The following is a 19,292-nucleotide window of genomic DNA, read 5'->3' on the forward strand; positions in this document are numbered from 1 at the left end:
CAGACATTAACTCCCGGGGTGGAGGTGACCCTGATAAGACTCGGATATCTGAGGCGCACGCGGACTGTACTGTGCTGTCAGGGCAGGAAGAGGAGGAGGGTGACTCTCAGGGCAAGGAATGGGAGAACAGAGAGGATGAGGTTGTAAATCCCACTTGGTGTGAACCCAGAGACATGCAGCCGAGTAGCTCAGCAGAGGAGGTGGAGGAGGAGGAAGACTAGGAGGTTACGTTGTGGCTTCCAGCACAGACACGGAGTGATGCAACTGACGCGCCCCCTGGGCCGTGTGTGTGGGGGAATACCCGGAGCTGGGTCTCCGTGAGATGCTGGGGGTTGTAGTCTCCGTGGCGGCGACCCGGTCCGTGCCCAGGGTGGTCAAACCAAATACCAGTCTATATTCTGAATGTCCGGCTACGCCACCCATGGATTGCGGTCAGAGTGAACCGCCACTGCAGGGCAGACCGCTGAGGCTGGTGTTGTGGGTGCAGCAGAGGGTAGTATAACTCCCCACGGGAGGAGTATAGCCTCAGGGGAGCGAGTGCGGATGTTGGGGGTGATGGTGCGCGGGAGCAGCTGTAACGACACAGAGTCCTGTAATGCAGTCCAGGGTATTTACTCACAGTTCTTTATCCACGTTACTCCAGCTGGTCATAACGTCCCACGTCGCACTGTGCTCACCAGGTGAGGGGCTCGGCCGACTCCCAGATAACTTTGGAGCGTTTCACAGGACCCCCTTTGTGTGTCCTTTCTCTGGCCTGTCATACCCCAACAATGACCTCGTTTCTGTCCGGCTGCGTCGGGCCTTCTCAGGTAAACGTTGGTGCCGTTTCCCTGACCCTATGTGGTGCCTTCCTAGCGGGTGTAGCGAGGGGCTGCGCCACATAAAATGTCACAGCCTCCGGTTTCTAGCTGAGGGTAGTTCCCCGTCTCCACTAGTTTCGGGGACCGGTCTCCCCCTTTGGCCTGACCCCCCTACGCAGGTAGATTCGGGCGTGCGTGGCGACTCGCCGGTCCACACCCCTGGGGTCCCTTCGTTCCTTGTTCCTAGAGCCTCCTCCGCTCCTCTTCCTTCCTTCTCCTTCCTCCAGGCTCCGGCCACTCTCTCAGGCCTGCCTGCGGAGCAGAGCTCGGTCTGGGCCTCTGCTCCCTGTCTTCTCCTCTTACTCTCAACTCTCTCTCCTTGCTCTTTCAGTGCTGGCTGGGCCTCACAGGCTAGGCCCGCCTCCGAAGCAGAGCCCCATGCAGAGGTCCTTACTCTGTCACTTCTTCTCTCTGACTGAACACAGAACTAAGATGGTGCCCACCTTTTATACCTCCTTCTAGTGCACCGAGGAACTGCTCTCTCCCTCCTATGCACTACAGGGTTCCCCTTCCTCGGTGTTCCCTCCCCCCACTCCAGCCAGGGACAGGGACTGTCGTGCTCCACTTGGAGCATATCGGTCTCCCTGCCCCCCAGAAATGTGGTGTAATGCATGCAGGTGCCAGGGTCCTGATCCACACTCCATCCTTACCTGGAAGTGAGATATCGCACATCTGGTTGAGATGCAATACCTCTGTAGCGACCGAACCCTCGGGGCGCTACACAACCATGACAAGCACTGCATTCTCAGCCACAACTGTGGCCAGCAGCGGTCATGGATCTGCAGTTCGCAGGGGTGGCAAGGGTTGCCTAGCCTGGGCCTTTTTTGAGACCACAAAAGATGACCCAACTCACGTTTTCTGCCAACTTTGGAAAAAAACGACTCAGTAGAGGCAAAAATTACAATAATCTGACTACTACATGCATGAACCGGCACATGCGCGATCAACATGCGTTAGTCTGGGAATCTCACTGTGCTAAAATGCGGACAAGCAATCCTTGCCAACCACCGGCCTTCCACATCTGCTGCTTCTTCCTCCTCGGTCACCGTGGCAAGTGTTCTCACACAGGTCTCCCTCTGCCGAACCTCCACTTGTTTACCCGCTACAGTCGGGGTGAGTGAGAGCCCGTCAGCTATTACGGAAGTGGAAATGCCAGCTATTTTTGACTGATCTCAGACACCTAGCACACCACATCTTTTTTAATCCACTATAACATCTCCGCCTGCAGCTCACTCACAGTCCAGCAGTTTGTCGTGTTCACCCTACTCCACCCGCTCTCAGCCCTCAGTCCCGCAGTTGTGGTCACGTAAAAGATTGTTTCCTCCTACACATGACAAAGCTAAGAGCTTGAACTTCATCTCCAATCTGTTGGCCATGGAAATGATGCCTTTCCGCATGGTGGATACCGACGGTTTCCGAAAGCTGATGGCCATCGCAGTCCCCCAATACCAGTTGCCCAGTCGCCATTACTTCTCTAAGAAAGCTGTACCTGAGCCACTCCAGCATGTCGCAGACAACATCACCCATTCCTTGAAAAAATCTGTCTGACAGGGTGCATTTCACCACTGACACCCGGACAAGCAAGCATGGCCAGGGGTATAACATTTCGCTGACTGGGCACTGGGTGACTCTGTTGGCTGTGGGGGAAGACGAGGAAGAGGCTGCTCTACAAGTCTTGAAATCCCAAAGGCTTGGGGGACAAATCTCTGTATCTAAGGCCGGTTTCACACGTCCGTATAGTACTGGTAGCAGAGATATCCGTGTCTGTGTGTGTCACACGTGTGGCAACCGTGTGCCGCCCGTGTGCCGCATCAGAATCACACGGACCGGCGCCTGGGAATTAGCGCTACAGTTATCGCTGTTCCCAAGCGCCAGGTGCTGAACACTGCCCTCATCATGGTCCCCTGCCGGCGCTGTGATCTGCAATAATGAGGGTAGCAGTAGTGAGTTCCGGCAGTGCCCCGGTGTAAAAATAAGAATAAAATAATAAAATCCTTATACTCACCTGTCCTAGGTGTCCCCCCGCTGTAATCCATGCGACCGATCAGCAGAGGAGCCGGGGAGAATGGGCCGCTACAGCGGCTAACTGTGAGCGCTGATTCCCAGGCGCCGGTACGTGTCACACTGATGACAAGCGGTTGTCATCCGTGTGGGACGTTTTGCAGACCGTGCATTTGCAAAAAAACAGACATGTCAGCGTGTGGAGCACATGGACACACAGTCCATGGAAACACACTGACATATGCAAAGACCCACTCATTTGAATGGGTCTGCGTATGTATGGAAACTGTCACCACACCTACTGGAAACACGGACATGTGAAGGAGCCCTAACACTTAATCCACTGCTGCTGCCTCCTTCATTTCCTCTAGGGCCTCCACCTGCACCCTCAACCTCTCCCTTAATGAAACTCATTCCAACAGTGCAGAGAGTATCCCCCCCCCACTTCCATACTGCGCAGGCAATGCTCACCACAATCAGGCAGTGTTTAAAATAAAATGCCTTGGAGATTTCAGCTCAAGAGTTGTGGACAGCTATCCAGACCGAGTTTTAGCAATGGCTGTCTCCACTGAACCTGGAGCCAGGGAAAGCCATATGCGATAATGATGCAAGCCTGGTGGCGGCCCTATGCCGGGGCAATCTCAAACACGTGCCGTACATAATTTATGTCCTCAACCTGGTGGTACAGCAATTTCTCCGCCACAAACTCCGGCCTGGATGCGCTGCTGCAGAAAGCATGGTCGCTGTGTGTTCACTTTTGCTGTTCGCACCCTGCGAGTCATCGACTTACATCACTACAGAGGTCTTTCGACCTACCGGTTAACCGGTTGATATGCGATGTGCCGTCACGGTGGAATTCCACTATGCACATGTTGCAGTGACTGTACCAGCAGCGATGAGCCCTGGTGCAGCATGTCATTTTATATAGCCTGGGCCAATGTAGTACGAAAGTGGTGCAAATCACGCTTGCAGGTGGGCACAGACGAAGGACCTTTGCAACTTTCTGCACAGTTTTGAAATGGCTACTAAGATGGTTAGCGCTGACAATACCATCATCAGCATCACTATTCTGGTCATCTTCATGCTGGAGCACACTTTGAATAGTCTCCGGCAGGAGGTGATGGTCCCAGAGGAAGAGGAGGAAGCAGAGGAGGATGCGGAAGGGATAACAATATAGCTAATTTCCAGATTGTCGTTGCACAGGCGGGTACCATGAGAGGGTGGATTACAGCAATCAAGGGGGATCACGGTACCAGACAAACTGTTAGTGAAGGTGCAGGAGCCAAGGAACAAATAGAGGATGACGAGGAGGAAGGGGTGATGGGCGCGTAACAGTCAGGAGATGAAGAGGATAATGATCCCCTCTCTGTTGTCTGTGGTTGGCGGAAGAGGACAGAGGAAGCAAGCTTGAGTGTTATCCCACAACCAACACATCATGGACTTGGACCTCATGGAAGCGCCTGACACATGAGCGCCTTCTTGCTGCACTATCTACAACATATTGTAGCCCGTATCCTAGCCCGTATTGCTAGGATTAGAAATAGTGCTGACTACTGGATTGCCACTCTGTTAAATCCACGGTACAAGAGTAATTTTTGTCAGATGCTTCCCCCCTGGAAAGGGACGCATGCATGCTGGAGTATTGAAACACGCTTGTACACAATCATAAGAGTGGTTTTCCCCAAGACAGCAGTGAGGCACAAAGTGTGCATCACTGTTCTAGACTTACAACCCCAGGAACGTCAGGTCGTCAACGCAAAAATATTAGCAGCAGTTTAAGTGGCAGAAGCAATTTCTGTGAGTCGTTTCACTCATTATTTAGACCAGCTTGTGCACCAGCAGAACAGAGTACAAGTCTAACACATAGTGAATGACTGGAGAGGATGATGCAGGAGTATCTCAAGCTGAATATCAATGCTATCGGGGGGGATTTGGACCCTTTTGCATTTTGGTCTTCAAAAATAGAAGACTGGTCTGAGCTCGCCTGTCACACCTTGGAGGTTTTGTCATGCCCGACATCTCAGAACATGTCTTCAGTGCTGCTGGTGGTGTCCTGACAAATAAGTGCATCTGGCTGTCCCCTGAAAGTGTAGACCGCCTAACTTTCATCAAGATGAACAAGACATGGATCGCCTATGACTTTTGCACCCCCGTCGCAGACTGGGCAAACTAGGCTATTGTGTAATTTTTAGTGTGCTCCATTGACCTTGCGTTATTGCAGTCTGTGACACCTTTGGTGTGGCTTCTGTGCCTGCTGTTGCTACTGCTGCTGATGTTACTAACAATTTTTTGAAATGTGGAGACTCCAAGTCGGGTCTCCATCTGGTGGGTTGTCTGTAGTGGAAGGGGTGTAAGAGCCCAATTATACTATTTCTACTCTGGGGAAATTAATGCCACTTTAGTGGTGTCTGTCCCAAATTTTTGAAAATGTTTGGACTCCAAGTTGGGTCTCCTTCATGTGTGTTGCCTGTAGCAGTAGGGCTCCCAGACTGACAGGCCTGCACTTACTTTCAGTCAACTACCTGTGTTACTATCCTTAAATTTTTCTAACAATAGTAGTCTACAAAACTGATATTTGTGCCACCTGAATGTGGCTGGGAAGAAAAGCAGTTTGAGCTGTTGCATGAGGTATCAGGGCTCCCAGCACAGCAGACCTACAACGGTCCCTCACCCACCTTGTCTTATTTTGATCTTAAATTCAAAGCTGTAAATGCTAGCCCAGACCCTGATAGCTCATGCATGGCCCATACCTGACTGCAGCTGTGCCATTATAAAATTTCCACTGTGGGTCAATTGATGCCACTTTTCCTGGTGTCTGCCCCTAATTTTTGGAAATGTTTGGACTCCAAGTTGGGTCTCCTTCATGTGTGCTGCCTGAATTTGACCACAAGCATTTTGTCGCTACATTGGGATCTGCTCTCTTTGTTGGTGAAGTGATCAACGACCGGCCGAAGTTTGAAAAGTCAGTCAAAGTTTGGGTGATCATGGGGTGGGTACTGTGCATTATCATTGTAATGCAAAAACTTGAGAATGGCCTCAAAGTGTGTCTGGGACATAACACTGGAGTGTTATATAAAATATCAGCACTCCAATATTGCCGAACTTCTGGCTTCTTCACGATCCCCATGTGTAGGACAAGTCCCCAAAACTTCATAATTTCTGGTGCATCTATGGTGTTCCAATTAGCAAATGATGAAGTGTAGATTTGGGAACAAAATTTTTGGGCATATAAATTTGTTTGGGCCACCATGAGATCTACAAAATTCTCAAAGAAAAAGACTTGGAAAATGTTGATTTCTGTGAGGCTGGCAGTATCAAATTGGATTCGTGATTGGGCCACAAAATCAGGAATCTGTGGCTCATAATCTTCAGGGATGAGGTCCATAGGGGGTCACCAACGGTGGGCGCTGGCTCATTTGCAGTCCTGGGGTGTCTACATGGAGGTTCATTATCATTAGAGGAGGTGGTGGTGGTGGAGGAAAAATAGAGGAATGTGGCATCCTCTCCCTCATTACCGGTGTTGGAGGCAAGGAAGGTGTACGCCTCCTTGGGGTGAATATACTGTTGGTAAAGTGTGGTACATTTATATTTTTGTAATTAACAAAACCTCTGATGGTAGATTAGTAAATGTACATATTATAGATAATAAAGGTGAGGTGTCAAGCACAAATGACCATTATAACATCAATTCATTTCGCTATCAGGTTTTGCAACAAGTCTTACCCTCTCGTCATGGAAGTAATTGGATATCTCAACTACAATTACATGAATCCTTTTGGATCCATGAATTGCAGACCATGACCCCTAGAGGCCTCAATAAGGAATATGACAATTTTTTTCTGATACATCATATGTCTATATATTAACAGCTAGTTTTCTTCTTTTTTTCATTCTATAATTTGATCTAATATAACTATTGGAGTTACTCGTATGTCCTTTTCAATGGCCCTGATAAAGGTCATTCTGACCAAAACGTTGGCCTGTTTTCTGTTCAGACACTTTGCTGCACTAAATAAAGTTTGTGTGTTTTCACCTGTAAGTTTTCAGTGCCTTGGTATGATTTGATATATATGTGGGTCCTCATAGTGATTGGTGCTGTCAGCTAATGTACCAATCACTACTGACCACCAATATTAGAATGCTAAAACTGCTGTGAAATGTTTTGATCAGCCAGTTCCAGCCATCGCAGTGGGTGGGACCACCTGCCAAGTCACTGAGGAGTTTTACACTTCACTGGATCACCAGGTCTTTTGACATGGTGATTGTTCTCCCAGAGGATGTACCATTACACTTATTTGCAGGACATCACTTCAAAGTAAGATGTACTGCTACATCCAATGTCAGGAAGGGGTTAAACACTTGCTATGCAATTGTTTTTTTCACTTGAAAAAGATGCTAGTCCAGCGTTGAAACGCGTTGTGGAAATAAAAGCTGTTCAACTCATCTTGGTCCTAAGGATTCTTCATTACAGTAGTGCAGCCGGATATCGTGTTATTGTCCAATAACTAATAAAAGGATTGCTGAATAAGCACAACAAGCTACTGAACAGGTTACAGAAAGATGTGGGGAAATGTGAGTGCACAAAGGAGTGTGATCAGTAGGTCACAGGCTTAAAACTCAGGGATTGCAAGATTTAATCATTTTTCAAAATGCAAACTCTATGAGCTGATTTACCATTATGGTGATTGGCAGGTTATGCTGGTTCTAGGTTTCATATTATGTACTGGTTTGCAGGAAGTACTGCTACCTGACACGTCACATCCATCTGTGTATGTAAGCTTTCTCATTCTAGCTAACTGGTGTATGTTCACACAAAGTGAATACACCCTGGAAATATCCAACATGCTTTAGCTTTGGAATTCGCAAACAAAATCCAAAGCAGTACCTTGGGCTTTTGCTGCTGATTTGCAAGACCACATCCAAATTAGTCCCATTTACTGGGCTAACCTGAGTGCTGCTCTCTGCCAAAACGCCACTTTAGTAAGTATAACGCCGGCAGTCTCATGAGTTCTTCCAATGGTAGATGTATCTGCACAGAGAATATGACACATGAACATTCATACATTGTGTAGTATCGGTAGACAGGAAGACCTTGGTAGGACCAGGTAGGTACCATGAGGGTAGCTAAACAATACTTACGTAATGATTTTTCTGTATTGCTAAATGTGTTCTGATGTATGCCATCACCAACATTCTCCAGCCTACTACTGTCTCCCACCTTCATTATTTCATGGCATGCCGTCCATGGTAATGTCATATCACCCAGGCACAGTAGGCTAATGTGACCTCCAGTGGTAATAGTACTATGGGCAACACAACTTCCACAGTGAGTGATTGTGCCATTATTGATTTGGGGTTACCTTCCCTGATGAAACTTGGAAGCGCTTGGATACATAACTCATATACTTTCACAAAGCAGCTTTTATTAAATTACATTCCATTTAATAAACCTTGTTCTGCTTCTTTGTATTTTTAATTTTAGCAGGATACATAAGACAATGAAACATATCTTGTTCATGGGTTGTTCCTGTCATATATTCCGGCTTCCGTCCTCTATGTCTTGCTCTTTCTTGCTCCAGATGAGTTTGAGTAGTTTTTCTTTTAATTGTGTTGTCTTCATTTTATAATAATGGTAACACCTATAGGAAAACCATTGGTTAATATTGCGGGTTAAGGTCTACATATTAGTCAGAGGCCCTGAGCTAAGCATTGCACAATAACAGTTTTGTCAGGGGACTCCTTGAAATGGTCACCTAGGTTCATCTCATGGCCAATGCAATGTATTACACACTACTATATTTCTGCCTGTAAATAACTCTAAGGTGTTGATGCTTGTTGTCAAGTATAATCGTTCTTCAGCAATTTATAACAAGAGATGGGTCATGATCTCTCTCTAATTCTTCTGTTACACTGCGTATAGGCATAATGGAGAGGCAAGTTTTCAGTTCAGGGCAGCGGTGTAGCTATCATGAAAGATCTAGGGCTCCAGGCTCGAACTTCTAGCCCTGCCCGGGGTCTCTGATGACCGCCATATTGAAATGTGTCAACATGAACATGATACCAATACAGTTCAATCTTGTGATAGAGCAGGGAGCCACAAGCCATCATATTGTAAATGGGGCTGTGGGGCCATCATACTGTATTTTGGGAGCTGTGGAGACATCATACTGTATATAGGGGGATTATGAGGCCATTATACTATATATAGAGGTCTGTGGGGGGCATCATATTGTATAAATGGGGCTGTGGAACCATTATACTGTTTATAGGGAACTATGGGGCCATCATACTATATATAGGAAGGCTGTAGTACAATTATATTATATGTTGGGGACAACGAGGGCCATCATATTGTATATAGGGGGCAGTGGGGCCATCATACTGTTAGGCTGTGTGCCCACGATGCGTTTTTTAAGCGTTTCCGCAGCGGCAAAAACGCTGCCGAAACGCTTAAAAAACACATGGTAGAAGTCTTGCCATGTTCCCCAATGATAATCCGCATATGTTGTGCACATGCTGCGGAAATTTCCGCTGCGAATTATCATTGCGGAAAAAAACGCAGCACTACCAATTATTTTGCGGAAGTGCTGCGTTTTCGCCGCCATTGACTTGCATTGGAACGCATGGATTACGCATCACTGTATATGTAGATGCACATTCCATGCATTCCAATGTGCGGATAGTACCCAGGTCTAAAGGAGAGGAGACTCTCCTCCGGACCCGGGTACCATAGAAACTGTGAAAAAAATAATAAAATAAAAAATAAATATATACTTACCTTCTGATGGCCCGCCCGCTGCACTCGTCCTTTCATGCCAGCAGCTAGCAATGGACTGAAGGACCTGCGCTGACGTTATAGTTATGTGACGGGTCACGCGACACTGACGTCGGCAGGTCCTTCAGTGTACCGCTGCCGGAAGCCAGGACGGAGGGAATCAAGACTGCGGGGGCCATCGGAAGGTAAGTATATGTTTAGTTTTTTATTTTTTACCATTCTTTCGGTCACAGTATATAAATCCATGCCGTTTGCATGGATTTATATAGTGTGACCAAGTTGACAAGCACTTTCCAAGTGATGCTAAAATCGCTTGGAAAGCGCTTGTCAACCCGCATGCGGAAATGCATGTGAAAAACGCTTCACATCCGCTTGTCCCTGGCAGGAAAACGCATGTACAATCCGCATGTACAATCCACATGTACAATCCGCATGTACAATCTGCATGCGTTTTTTTCTGCCAGGGAGATGCAGAAACGCTCAGGAAAAAATCCTGAGCATTTCTGCATCGTGGGCACATGGCCCCATAGCTCCCTCTATAGGGCTATCATACTATAAATAGAGGGGCTGTGGGACCATAATACTAAATATAAAGGGGCTGTTGGGCCATCATACTATATATAGGGGGCTGTGGGATCATCAAACTATGTGTAGGGAGCTGTGGGGCCATCATACTATAAATAGGGGATGTAGGAGACATCATACTGTATATTGAGAGCGGTCGGGCCATCATGCTGTATGTCACGAGCTGTGGGGGCTATCATACTGTATATATGATGCTGTGGGGACATCACAATGTGTATAGGGAGCTGTGGAGGCCATTATATTGTATGTTGGGTGCTGGGGAGCATAATAATGTATATAGGGGGCTGTGTACACCATCATACCTTATATGGAGAACGGTTGAGACCATAATACTATGTATACGGACTTGTGGGAGCACGCAGAGGACTTTTTTTTAAATGGAGGTAATATTAATTTTGATTGGGTACTCAGGGGGGCATTATTACTTTTTAAGGGGGTATTGTTACTTTATTGGCACACTTTATTGCTTGAAAGGGGCACTTGAGACATATCTTTCAAAAGTGTATACATTGCCTTATTGCTTTCTAGGAAGCACAGTGAGGGCATTAATATTTTTCATGGGACACTATTTTTTAGAAGCACTAAAGGATTGGGTCACTGTTTTACGCAGCAGGCGCAGGCAGCATGGGGATTTTTGAGGGGTTGGGAACAAATAGAGATATGTTGCTGGAAATGTAAGAAGTCAAATGTTCTTTCTTATAAACTCTGTAGATACAAGTCATGGCTGGAAGAAATTGACATGTCAGTGTGGACCAGATTGAAAAAACAAGAAAATTGAACAACCCCAATCAGATGAGAACATCAGCTGTAAGTCACTATATTATATATACCTGAACCGTAATCACTTATATGTTCTGCGGAACTGATATCTATCACTATATGGTCACTGTATGGTAGTATCAGGGTTTTGTTAGTGTGTGTTTTTTTTTTATTTAGTAACAGTTTACTGAGTTTCAGTCATTATGTAGGAGAAGGTATATAGTGGTATTATTGGTGTTTGTATAGTTGGTTTTGTTATGTAGAGGTAATGGTCATTTTATAATTTTATGTATTCATTATATAGTGGTGATGGTAGTGGATATTGTGTAGCTATCTTATTTTGATCTTGTATAGTAGTAATTGTGTTACTATTGGGATTTGTATGGTATGTTTTACAGTTTGCAACAGTGGTATACACTAATTATATATGTATAAATTCTCTATTACATGATGAGGACATTATTACAGGAAGAGGCCCAGGATGGGGGACATCATACCAGGAAGGTGCTCAGGATGGGGGACATTATTGTTGTAAGGGGAACATTATCACATGGGGAGGGGTGAGGGGAGGGGGGGGGCGGCAACACGTACGTCTTTATAAGATCTAGAACGCTACAAGGGCCCATACATCTGACCAACATGCAGGTGGGGGCTCAGGTCTAAATTTTGCATCGGGGTTTATCGGACTCTAGTTATGCCACTGTATTTAGTTATATAAATGTAAACAACTTGGCGTTCATTTCATGGTTGATTGCAGTAAGTACATGTAGGGCAATGAAAATATTTCACTCAATATGAAAATTTCTCATGGGAGCTCTCTTTTTATAGGTTCTTGTTAACGCTTTCTGACAAGAATTCAGATTGAAATGTGGTAACGTCGTCACATCTCGGAGCAGCTGCATAGATTTATACATGAATTTGCCACTTATTATCTATCATCCTTTTAGACTATACTTTTAGACCCAATAAAATTAGAAAAAGATTGATAACATTTTTCTGGTTTTACAAACCAACTTACAATATCATAATGGCGAACATGATGACAATCTCTAAAATTAGAGATAGAAAGAGGGCTACTTCTTTCTTTTCTACCTCTAGATCATTTGGCTCTATGAGAAAATACAGGATGGACACAATAAAATAATTTATACACAACAGATTAGTTATATGAGAAGTATATGGCTGTTCCAGGATATCTAAAGTTGAAAATGAAGCAACTCACTAGATTTAAAACTTTGCAGTCCTATTAATATCAGTCTCATACTTTTTACCAACATATCAGATGTATTTTAGAAAAAAAGTAGGCTATGTATAAGTAAGATGAGCCATTACCAACCTCGGTTCTAAGTATACTTTTCTGTGATCTATAGGTGATTAAAGACTCTCCACATGTTAACCTTATTGATGTGTATATACAGTTGAAACCAGAAGTTTACATACACTATATCAGTGCTGGCGAACCTATGGCAAGCGTGCCAGAGGGAGCATGCAGAGCCCTCCAGGTGGGCACGCGCGCCATCGCTGCAGCACTAGCGCTCCTGGACCTGGCCCGGCGGGTGAGGACTCTGCGCCCGCTGACGTCAGCCCCTACTTCACCTAGATGTGCTTTCTCTGACACATATCTAGCTGAAGTGTATTGTAGCTCACGAACTTGCCAGGCGTGTGCGCTGAAATACACGCTGCCAGCAGCCGGCGTACAAGCGACTGGGCGCAAGGCAGTGACGTCATGCGCCCCGTCTCTAGGACGCTGGAGTCAGCTGCCGGCTACTGGAGAGGGAGCAGCATCGGAGAGGAAGGAAGGTGAGTAGGAGCGTTTATTATGTTTTTGCTTTTTGGTATGCGATGAACAGCAGCGCCAGCAGGATGGGGGGGAGGCAGCATATGTACAAGGAATGGGGGGCAGGGGGGGAACAGCATATATACATGGAATGGGGGGAGGGAAACAGCATATATACATGGATTGGGGGGTAGCAAATATACATGGAATGGGAAGGGAGGGAAACAGCATATATACATGGAATGGGGGGAAACAGCATATATACATGGATTGGGGGGGAAGGCAGCATATATACATGGATTGGGGGGGAGGTAGCATATATACATGGAATGGGAAGGGAGGGAAACAGCATGTATACATGGAATGGGGAGGGAGGGAAACAGCATATATACATGGATTGGGGGGAGGCAGCATATATACATGGATTGGGGGGAGGCAGCATATATACATGGATTGGGGGGGAAGGCAGCATATATACATGGATTGGGGGGAGGTAGCATATATACATGGAATGGGAAGGGAGGGAAACAGCATGTATACATGGATTAGGGAGGGAAACAGCATATATACATGGATTGGGGGGAGGCAGCATATATACATGGATTGAGGGAGCATATATACATGGATTGGGGGGAGGCAGCATATATACATGGATTAGGGGGGGAAGGCAGCATATATACATGGATTGGGGGGAGGTAGCATATATACATGGAATGGGAAGGGAGGGAAACAGCATGTATACATGGATTAGGGAGGGAAACAGCATATATACATGGATTGGGGGGAGGCAGCATATATACATGGATTGAGGGAGCATATATACATGGATTGGGGGGAGGCAGCATATATACATGGATTAGGGGGGGAAGGCAGCATATATACATGGATTGGGGGGAGGTAGCATATATACATGGAATGGGAAGGGAGGGAAACAGCATGTATACATGGATTAGGGAGGGAAACAGCATATATACATGGATTGGGGGGAGGCAGCATATATACATGGATTGAGGGAGCATATATACATGGATTGGGGGGAGGCAGCATATATACATGGATTAGGGGGGGAAGGCAGCATATATACATGGATTGGGGGGAGGTAGCATATATACATGGAATGGGAAGGGAGGGAAACAGCATGTATACATGGATTAGGGAGGGAAACAGCATATATACATGGATTGGGGGGAGGCAGCATATATACATGGATTGAGGGAGCATATATACATGGATTGGGGGGAGGCAGCATATATACATGGATTAGGGGGGGAAGGCAGCATATATACATGGATTGGGGGGAGGTAGCATATATACATGGAATGGGAAGGGAGGGAAACAGCATGTATACATGGATTAGGGAGGGAAACAGCATATATACATGGATTGGGGGGAGGCAGCATATATACATGGATTGAGGGAGCATATATACATGGATTGGGGGGAGGCAGCATATATACATGGATTAGGGGGGGAAGGCAGCATATATACATGGATTGGGGGGAGGTAGCATATATACATGGAATGGGAAGGGAGGGAAACAGCATGTATACATGGATTAGGGAGGGAAACAGCATATATACATGGATTGGGGGGAGGCAGCATATATACATGGATTGAGGGAGCATATATACATGGATTGGGGGGAGGCAGCATATATACATGGATTAGGGGGGGAAGGCAGCATATATACATGGATTGGGGGGAGGTAGCATATATACATGGAATGGGAAGGGAGGGAAACAGCATGTATACATGGATTAGGGAGGGAAACAGCATATATACATGGATTGGGGGGAGGCAGCATATATACATGGATTAGGGGGGGAAGGCAGCATATATACATGGATTGGGGGGAGGTAGCATACAGTACAGACCAAAAGTTTGGACACACCTTCTCATTTAAAGATTTTTCTGTATTTTCATAACTATGAAAATTGTACATTCACACTGAAGGCATCAAAACTATGAATTAACAAATGTGGAATTATATATTTAACAAAAAAGTGTGAAACAACTGAAAATATGTCTTATACTCTAGGTTCTTCAAAGTAGCCACCTTTTGCTTTGATGACTGCTTTGCACACTCTTGGCATTCTCTTAATGAGCTTCAAGAGGTAGTCACCGGAAATGGTTTTCACTTCACAGGTGTGCCCTGTCAGGTTTAATAAGTGGGATTTCTTGCCTTGTAAATTGGGTTGGTACCATCAGTTGTGTTGTGCAGAAGTCTGGAGGATACACAGCTGATAGTCCTACTGAAAAGACTGTTAGAATTTGTATTATGGCAAGAAAAAAGTAGCTAAGTAAAGAAAAACAAGTGGCCATCATTACTTTAAGAAATGAAGGTCAGTCAGTGTGAAAAATTGGGCAAACTTTGAAAGTATCCCCAAGTGCAGTTGCAAAAACCGTCAAGCGCTACAAAGAAACTGGCTCACATGAGGACCGCCTCAGGAAAGGAAGACCAAGAGTCAACTCTGCTTCTGAGGATAAGTTTATCCGAGCCACCAGCCTCAGAAATCGCAGGTTAACAACAGCTCAGATTAGAGACCAGGTCAATGCCACACAGAGTTCTAGCAGCAGACACATCTCTACAACAACTGTTAAGAGGATGCTTTGTGCAGCAGGCCTTCATGGTAAAATAGCTGCTAGGAAACCACTGCTAAGGACAGGTAACAAGCAGAAGAGACTTATTTGGGCTAAAGAACACCAGGAATGGACATTAGACCAGTGGAAATCTGTGCTTTTGTCTGATGAGTCCAAATTTGAGATCTTTGGTTCCAACCACCGTGTCTTTGTGCGACGCAGAAAAGGTGAACGGATGGACTCTACATGCCTGGTTCCCACCGTGAAGCATGGAGGAGGAGGTGTGATGGTGTGGGAGTGCTTTGCTGGTGACACTGTTGGGGATTTATTCAAAATTGAAGGCATACTGAACCAGCATGGCTACCACAGCATCTTGCAGCGGCATGCTATTCCATCCGGTTTGCGTTTAGTTGGACCATCATTTATTTTTCAACAGGACAATGACCCCAAACACACCTCCAGGCTGTATAAGGGCTATTTGACCAAGAAGGAGAGTGATGGGGTGCTACGCCAGATGACCTGGCCTCCACAGTCACCAGACCTGAACCCAATCGAGATGGTTTGGGGTGAGCTGGACCGCAGAGTGAAGGCAAAAGGGCCAACAAGTGCTAAGCATCTCTGGGAACTCCTTCAAGATTGTTGGAAGACCATTTCTGGTGACTACCTCTTGAAGCTCATCAAGAGAATGCCAAGAGTGTGCAAAGCAGTCATCAAAGCAAAAGGTGGCTACTTTGAAGAACCTAGAATATAAGACATATTTTCAGTTGTTTCACACTTTTTTGTTAAGTATATAATTCCACATATGTTAATTCATAGTTTTGATGCCTTCAGTGTGAATGTACAATTTTCATAGTCATGAAAATACAGGAAAATCCTTAAATGAGAAGGTGTGTCCAAACTTTTGGTCTGTACTGTATATACATGGAATGGGAAGGGAGGGAAACAGCATGTATACATGGATTGGGGGGAGGCAGCATATATACATGGATTAGGGGGGGAAGGCAGCATATATACATGGATTAGGGGGGAGGTAGCATATATACATGGAATGGGAAGGGAGGGAAACAGCATATATACATGGAATGGGGGGAAACAGCATATATACATGGATTGGGGGGGAAGGCAGCATATATACATGGATTGGGGGGGAGGTAGCATATATACATGGAATGGGAAGGGAGGGAAACAGCATATATACATGGAATGGGGGGAAACAGCATATATACATGGATTGGGGGGGGAGGCAGCATATATACATGGATTGGGGGGGAGGTAGCATATATACATGGAATGGGAAGGGAGGGAAACAGCATGTATACATGGAATGGGGAGGGAGGGAAACAGCATATATACATGGATTGGGGGGAGGCAGCATATATACATGGATTAGGGGGGGGAAGGCAGCATATATACATGGATTGGGGGGGAGGTAGCATATATACATGGAATGGGAAGGGAGGGAAACAGCATGTATACATGGAATGGGGAGGGAGGGAAACAGCATATATACATGGATTGGGGGGAGGCAGCATATATACATGGATTAGGGGGGGAAGGCAGCATATATACATTGATTGGGGGGGGAGGCAGCATATATACATGGATTGGGGGGGAGGTAGCATATATACATGGAATGGGAAGGGAGGGAAACAGCATGTATACATGGAATGGGGAGGGAGGGAAACAGCATATATACATGGATTGGGGGGAGGCAGCATATATACATGGATTAGGGGGAGAAGGCAGCATATATACATTGATTGGGGGGGAGGCAGCATATATACATGGATTGGGGGGGAGGCAGCATATATACATGGATTAGGGGGGGGAGGCAGCATATATGCATGGATTGAGGGAGGAAGGCAGCACATATACATGGATTGAGGGGGGAAGGCAGCATATATTCGTGGATTGGGGGGGAGGTAGCATATAGTTGACGCACCCCCTGGGCCTGTGTTGTATAGCGTTGCGCACGCGGGGAATACCCGGAGCCGGATCTGTCGGGGTTAGTAGTCCTCGTGGCGGTGACCCGGTCCGTGCCCAGGGTGTCAAACTAAGTGGCGGAATTTAGCAGAAGATGTTATAGTGTTCGACTACGCCACCCGTTGAATGCGGTTATGAAGCCGCCGCTGCAGGGCAGACCGCTGAGGCCGGTGGTACAGTTGTGCAGCGTGGGTAGTATAACCCCCAACGGGAGGGGTATGGCCTCAGGGCAGCAGACGTGGATGATGGGGATAGCAGAATTGCACGCAGGCACCAGGAACCACTCAGAGACGGTGCGGTGTAGTTCAGGGTCTTTACTGGTGGCAAAGGTAGACCCTCCCGGGAGTACTGGCTAGCGATCGGGGCCTGGTCAGTCCGTGAGCAGATAGGATCTCCCCCGGCCAGGCGGAGTTGTAGGCCTCCCCAACTAATTGTACTCTTCCTGGCTACCTTGCTAGAAGCGGGTAAAAGTAGCCCACGTCCCTGAGTGTACCGTGTGGTGCTCACCCGTATGGCCGGTGACTCGGGGCCTTCTGGTAGCCTCCGCTCCACGACGGCGATGCTGGTCCCTTGCGTGTGACCGTGCCTTCGGGTTTCTTGGCCAGAGGACCTGAAATCCCCCGCCGGACGGTTTCTGCTGCTGGGTATGGAACAGTCCCCACAGCCTCGGACTCCGTGTCCGGTGAGATCTCTTCAGTCAGGACGAGCTCTACAGCTTCCAGTCCTGGACCCCTTTAATCACTGCTCCCACAGAGCTCATGATCTTGCTCTCCCTGCATCTGCTCCACTCCAGACCAGACTGTGTCTCTGTCTGGGACTCCTCTTCTTCTCTTCTTTTTCTCTAACCCCACCTCAGCCCCAGTTTATATAGGGGAAGTTCTTCCCCTCCCAGGACTGGGCAGGAGGTGTGGCATGCTTAGGGTTCCTGACCAGGAGACCTCCCACCTGCTCACAGACGTAATATTGCTATTACTGTGGTAACCAGAACCCTGGGGTGCCACATTCCCCCCTAGTAAAATTTAGTACTCCGGGACTAAACATATTTTTGAAAACATAACAGGGTATAAACAGGAACAATACAATAAGGAAAAACACGTTAGGGTGGTCACGGAGTGTCCGCAACCGGGTGCAATTTTTGAAGCAAAAAGGGTGTCCATTTCACCAAAGAACAGGGAGCCGTAACCAGGTAGGGGTCTGTCCTGCCCCGAGTCTTTAACAGTCTATAGTCCGTTCCTGGGTTACGCTCCAAACATATATACAACAGAGTTCCGGTTAATCCACAAAAACACCTATAAAATAACTGGAAAAACATAATTATTTACAAGCAACAGTAAACAGGTAAATACCAATAAGACAGTCTGAACACTTTAGATCCTCCAACGTACGGGCAACTGGCCTCTATTGGCCCTAGTAGACCTACGGAGCTTACTGACCGGTCCTGAGCTACAGGGTGTAGGAGCTGTCAAAGGTAAGCTGGGCAGCTGTCTACGGACTCTTTGGCTCACTAGGGGCACGGCAGGCTCACTATAAGCAGAGGGTCGATCCTCCTGGTCTGCTTGTGTGGGGTCTTCTGCCTCCTGGACCGGCTGCTCTTCCAGCTCTACCTGTTTTTCCGTAGGCACTTGGGATGCCGGCTGGAGGAAGGTGAGGATGGGTACCACAACAGCGCCATTTACCTGTGTCCAAGACCGAGGGAAGTCTCCGAGTACAGTACTGACCATCTCTTCCCTTTCCTCTGCGGGTCGAGGGTTTTCTTGATCTTCTTCAGGGTTTCGTAGCTGCTCGGGACACTTCTTCAGGTGATCTCGGGAGACAATGGCTGTGGTTTCTCCTCCATCCTTACTGATTGTGCAGATTTTTGGGTTTTCATGGCTTGATGGCAGTACGGTGTACGGGTCCTTCTCCCACTGGTCGTCCAACTTGTGGAGCCGTCTTTTCCTCTTCAAGACCTGCTCTCCAGGTACCAGGGGAA

At 46.8% G+C, this 19,292-nt stretch overlaps 1 protein-coding gene across 3 annotated transcripts in view; it reads right to left on the bottom strand.

Moving 5' to 3' along the window:
• Positions 1-8,299: 8,299 nt before the first annotated feature.
• The window catches only part of IZUMO3 (IZUMO family member 3), a 105,945-nt gene continuing 94,952 nt past the window's right edge, over positions 8,300-19,292 (bottom strand). For 2 of the 3 annotated variants that reach the window (XM_073657830.1, XM_073657829.1), the window contains 2 exons: positions 11,999-12,089; positions 8,300-8,500 (listed from right to left, as the gene is read on the bottom strand). In XM_073657830.1, coding sequence (XP_073513931.1) covers positions 8,392-8,500; positions 11,999-12,089 — 200 coding nt within the window. In that variant the 3' untranslated portion in view covers positions 8,300-8,391. The remainder of the gene's footprint in view (positions 8,501-11,998; positions 12,090-19,292) is intronic. The other variant, XR_012252608.1, reaches the window with a different exon arrangement.

This window comes from Phyllobates terribilis, unplaced genomic scaffold, assembly GCF_046119375.1.
Source record: "Phyllobates terribilis strain yellow unplaced genomic scaffold, ASM4611937v1 Scaffold_12__6_contigs__length_324123572, whole genome shotgun sequence".
In the NCBI taxonomy this organism is placed as follows: Eukaryota; Metazoa; Chordata; class Amphibia; order Anura; family Dendrobatidae; genus Phyllobates; species Phyllobates terribilis.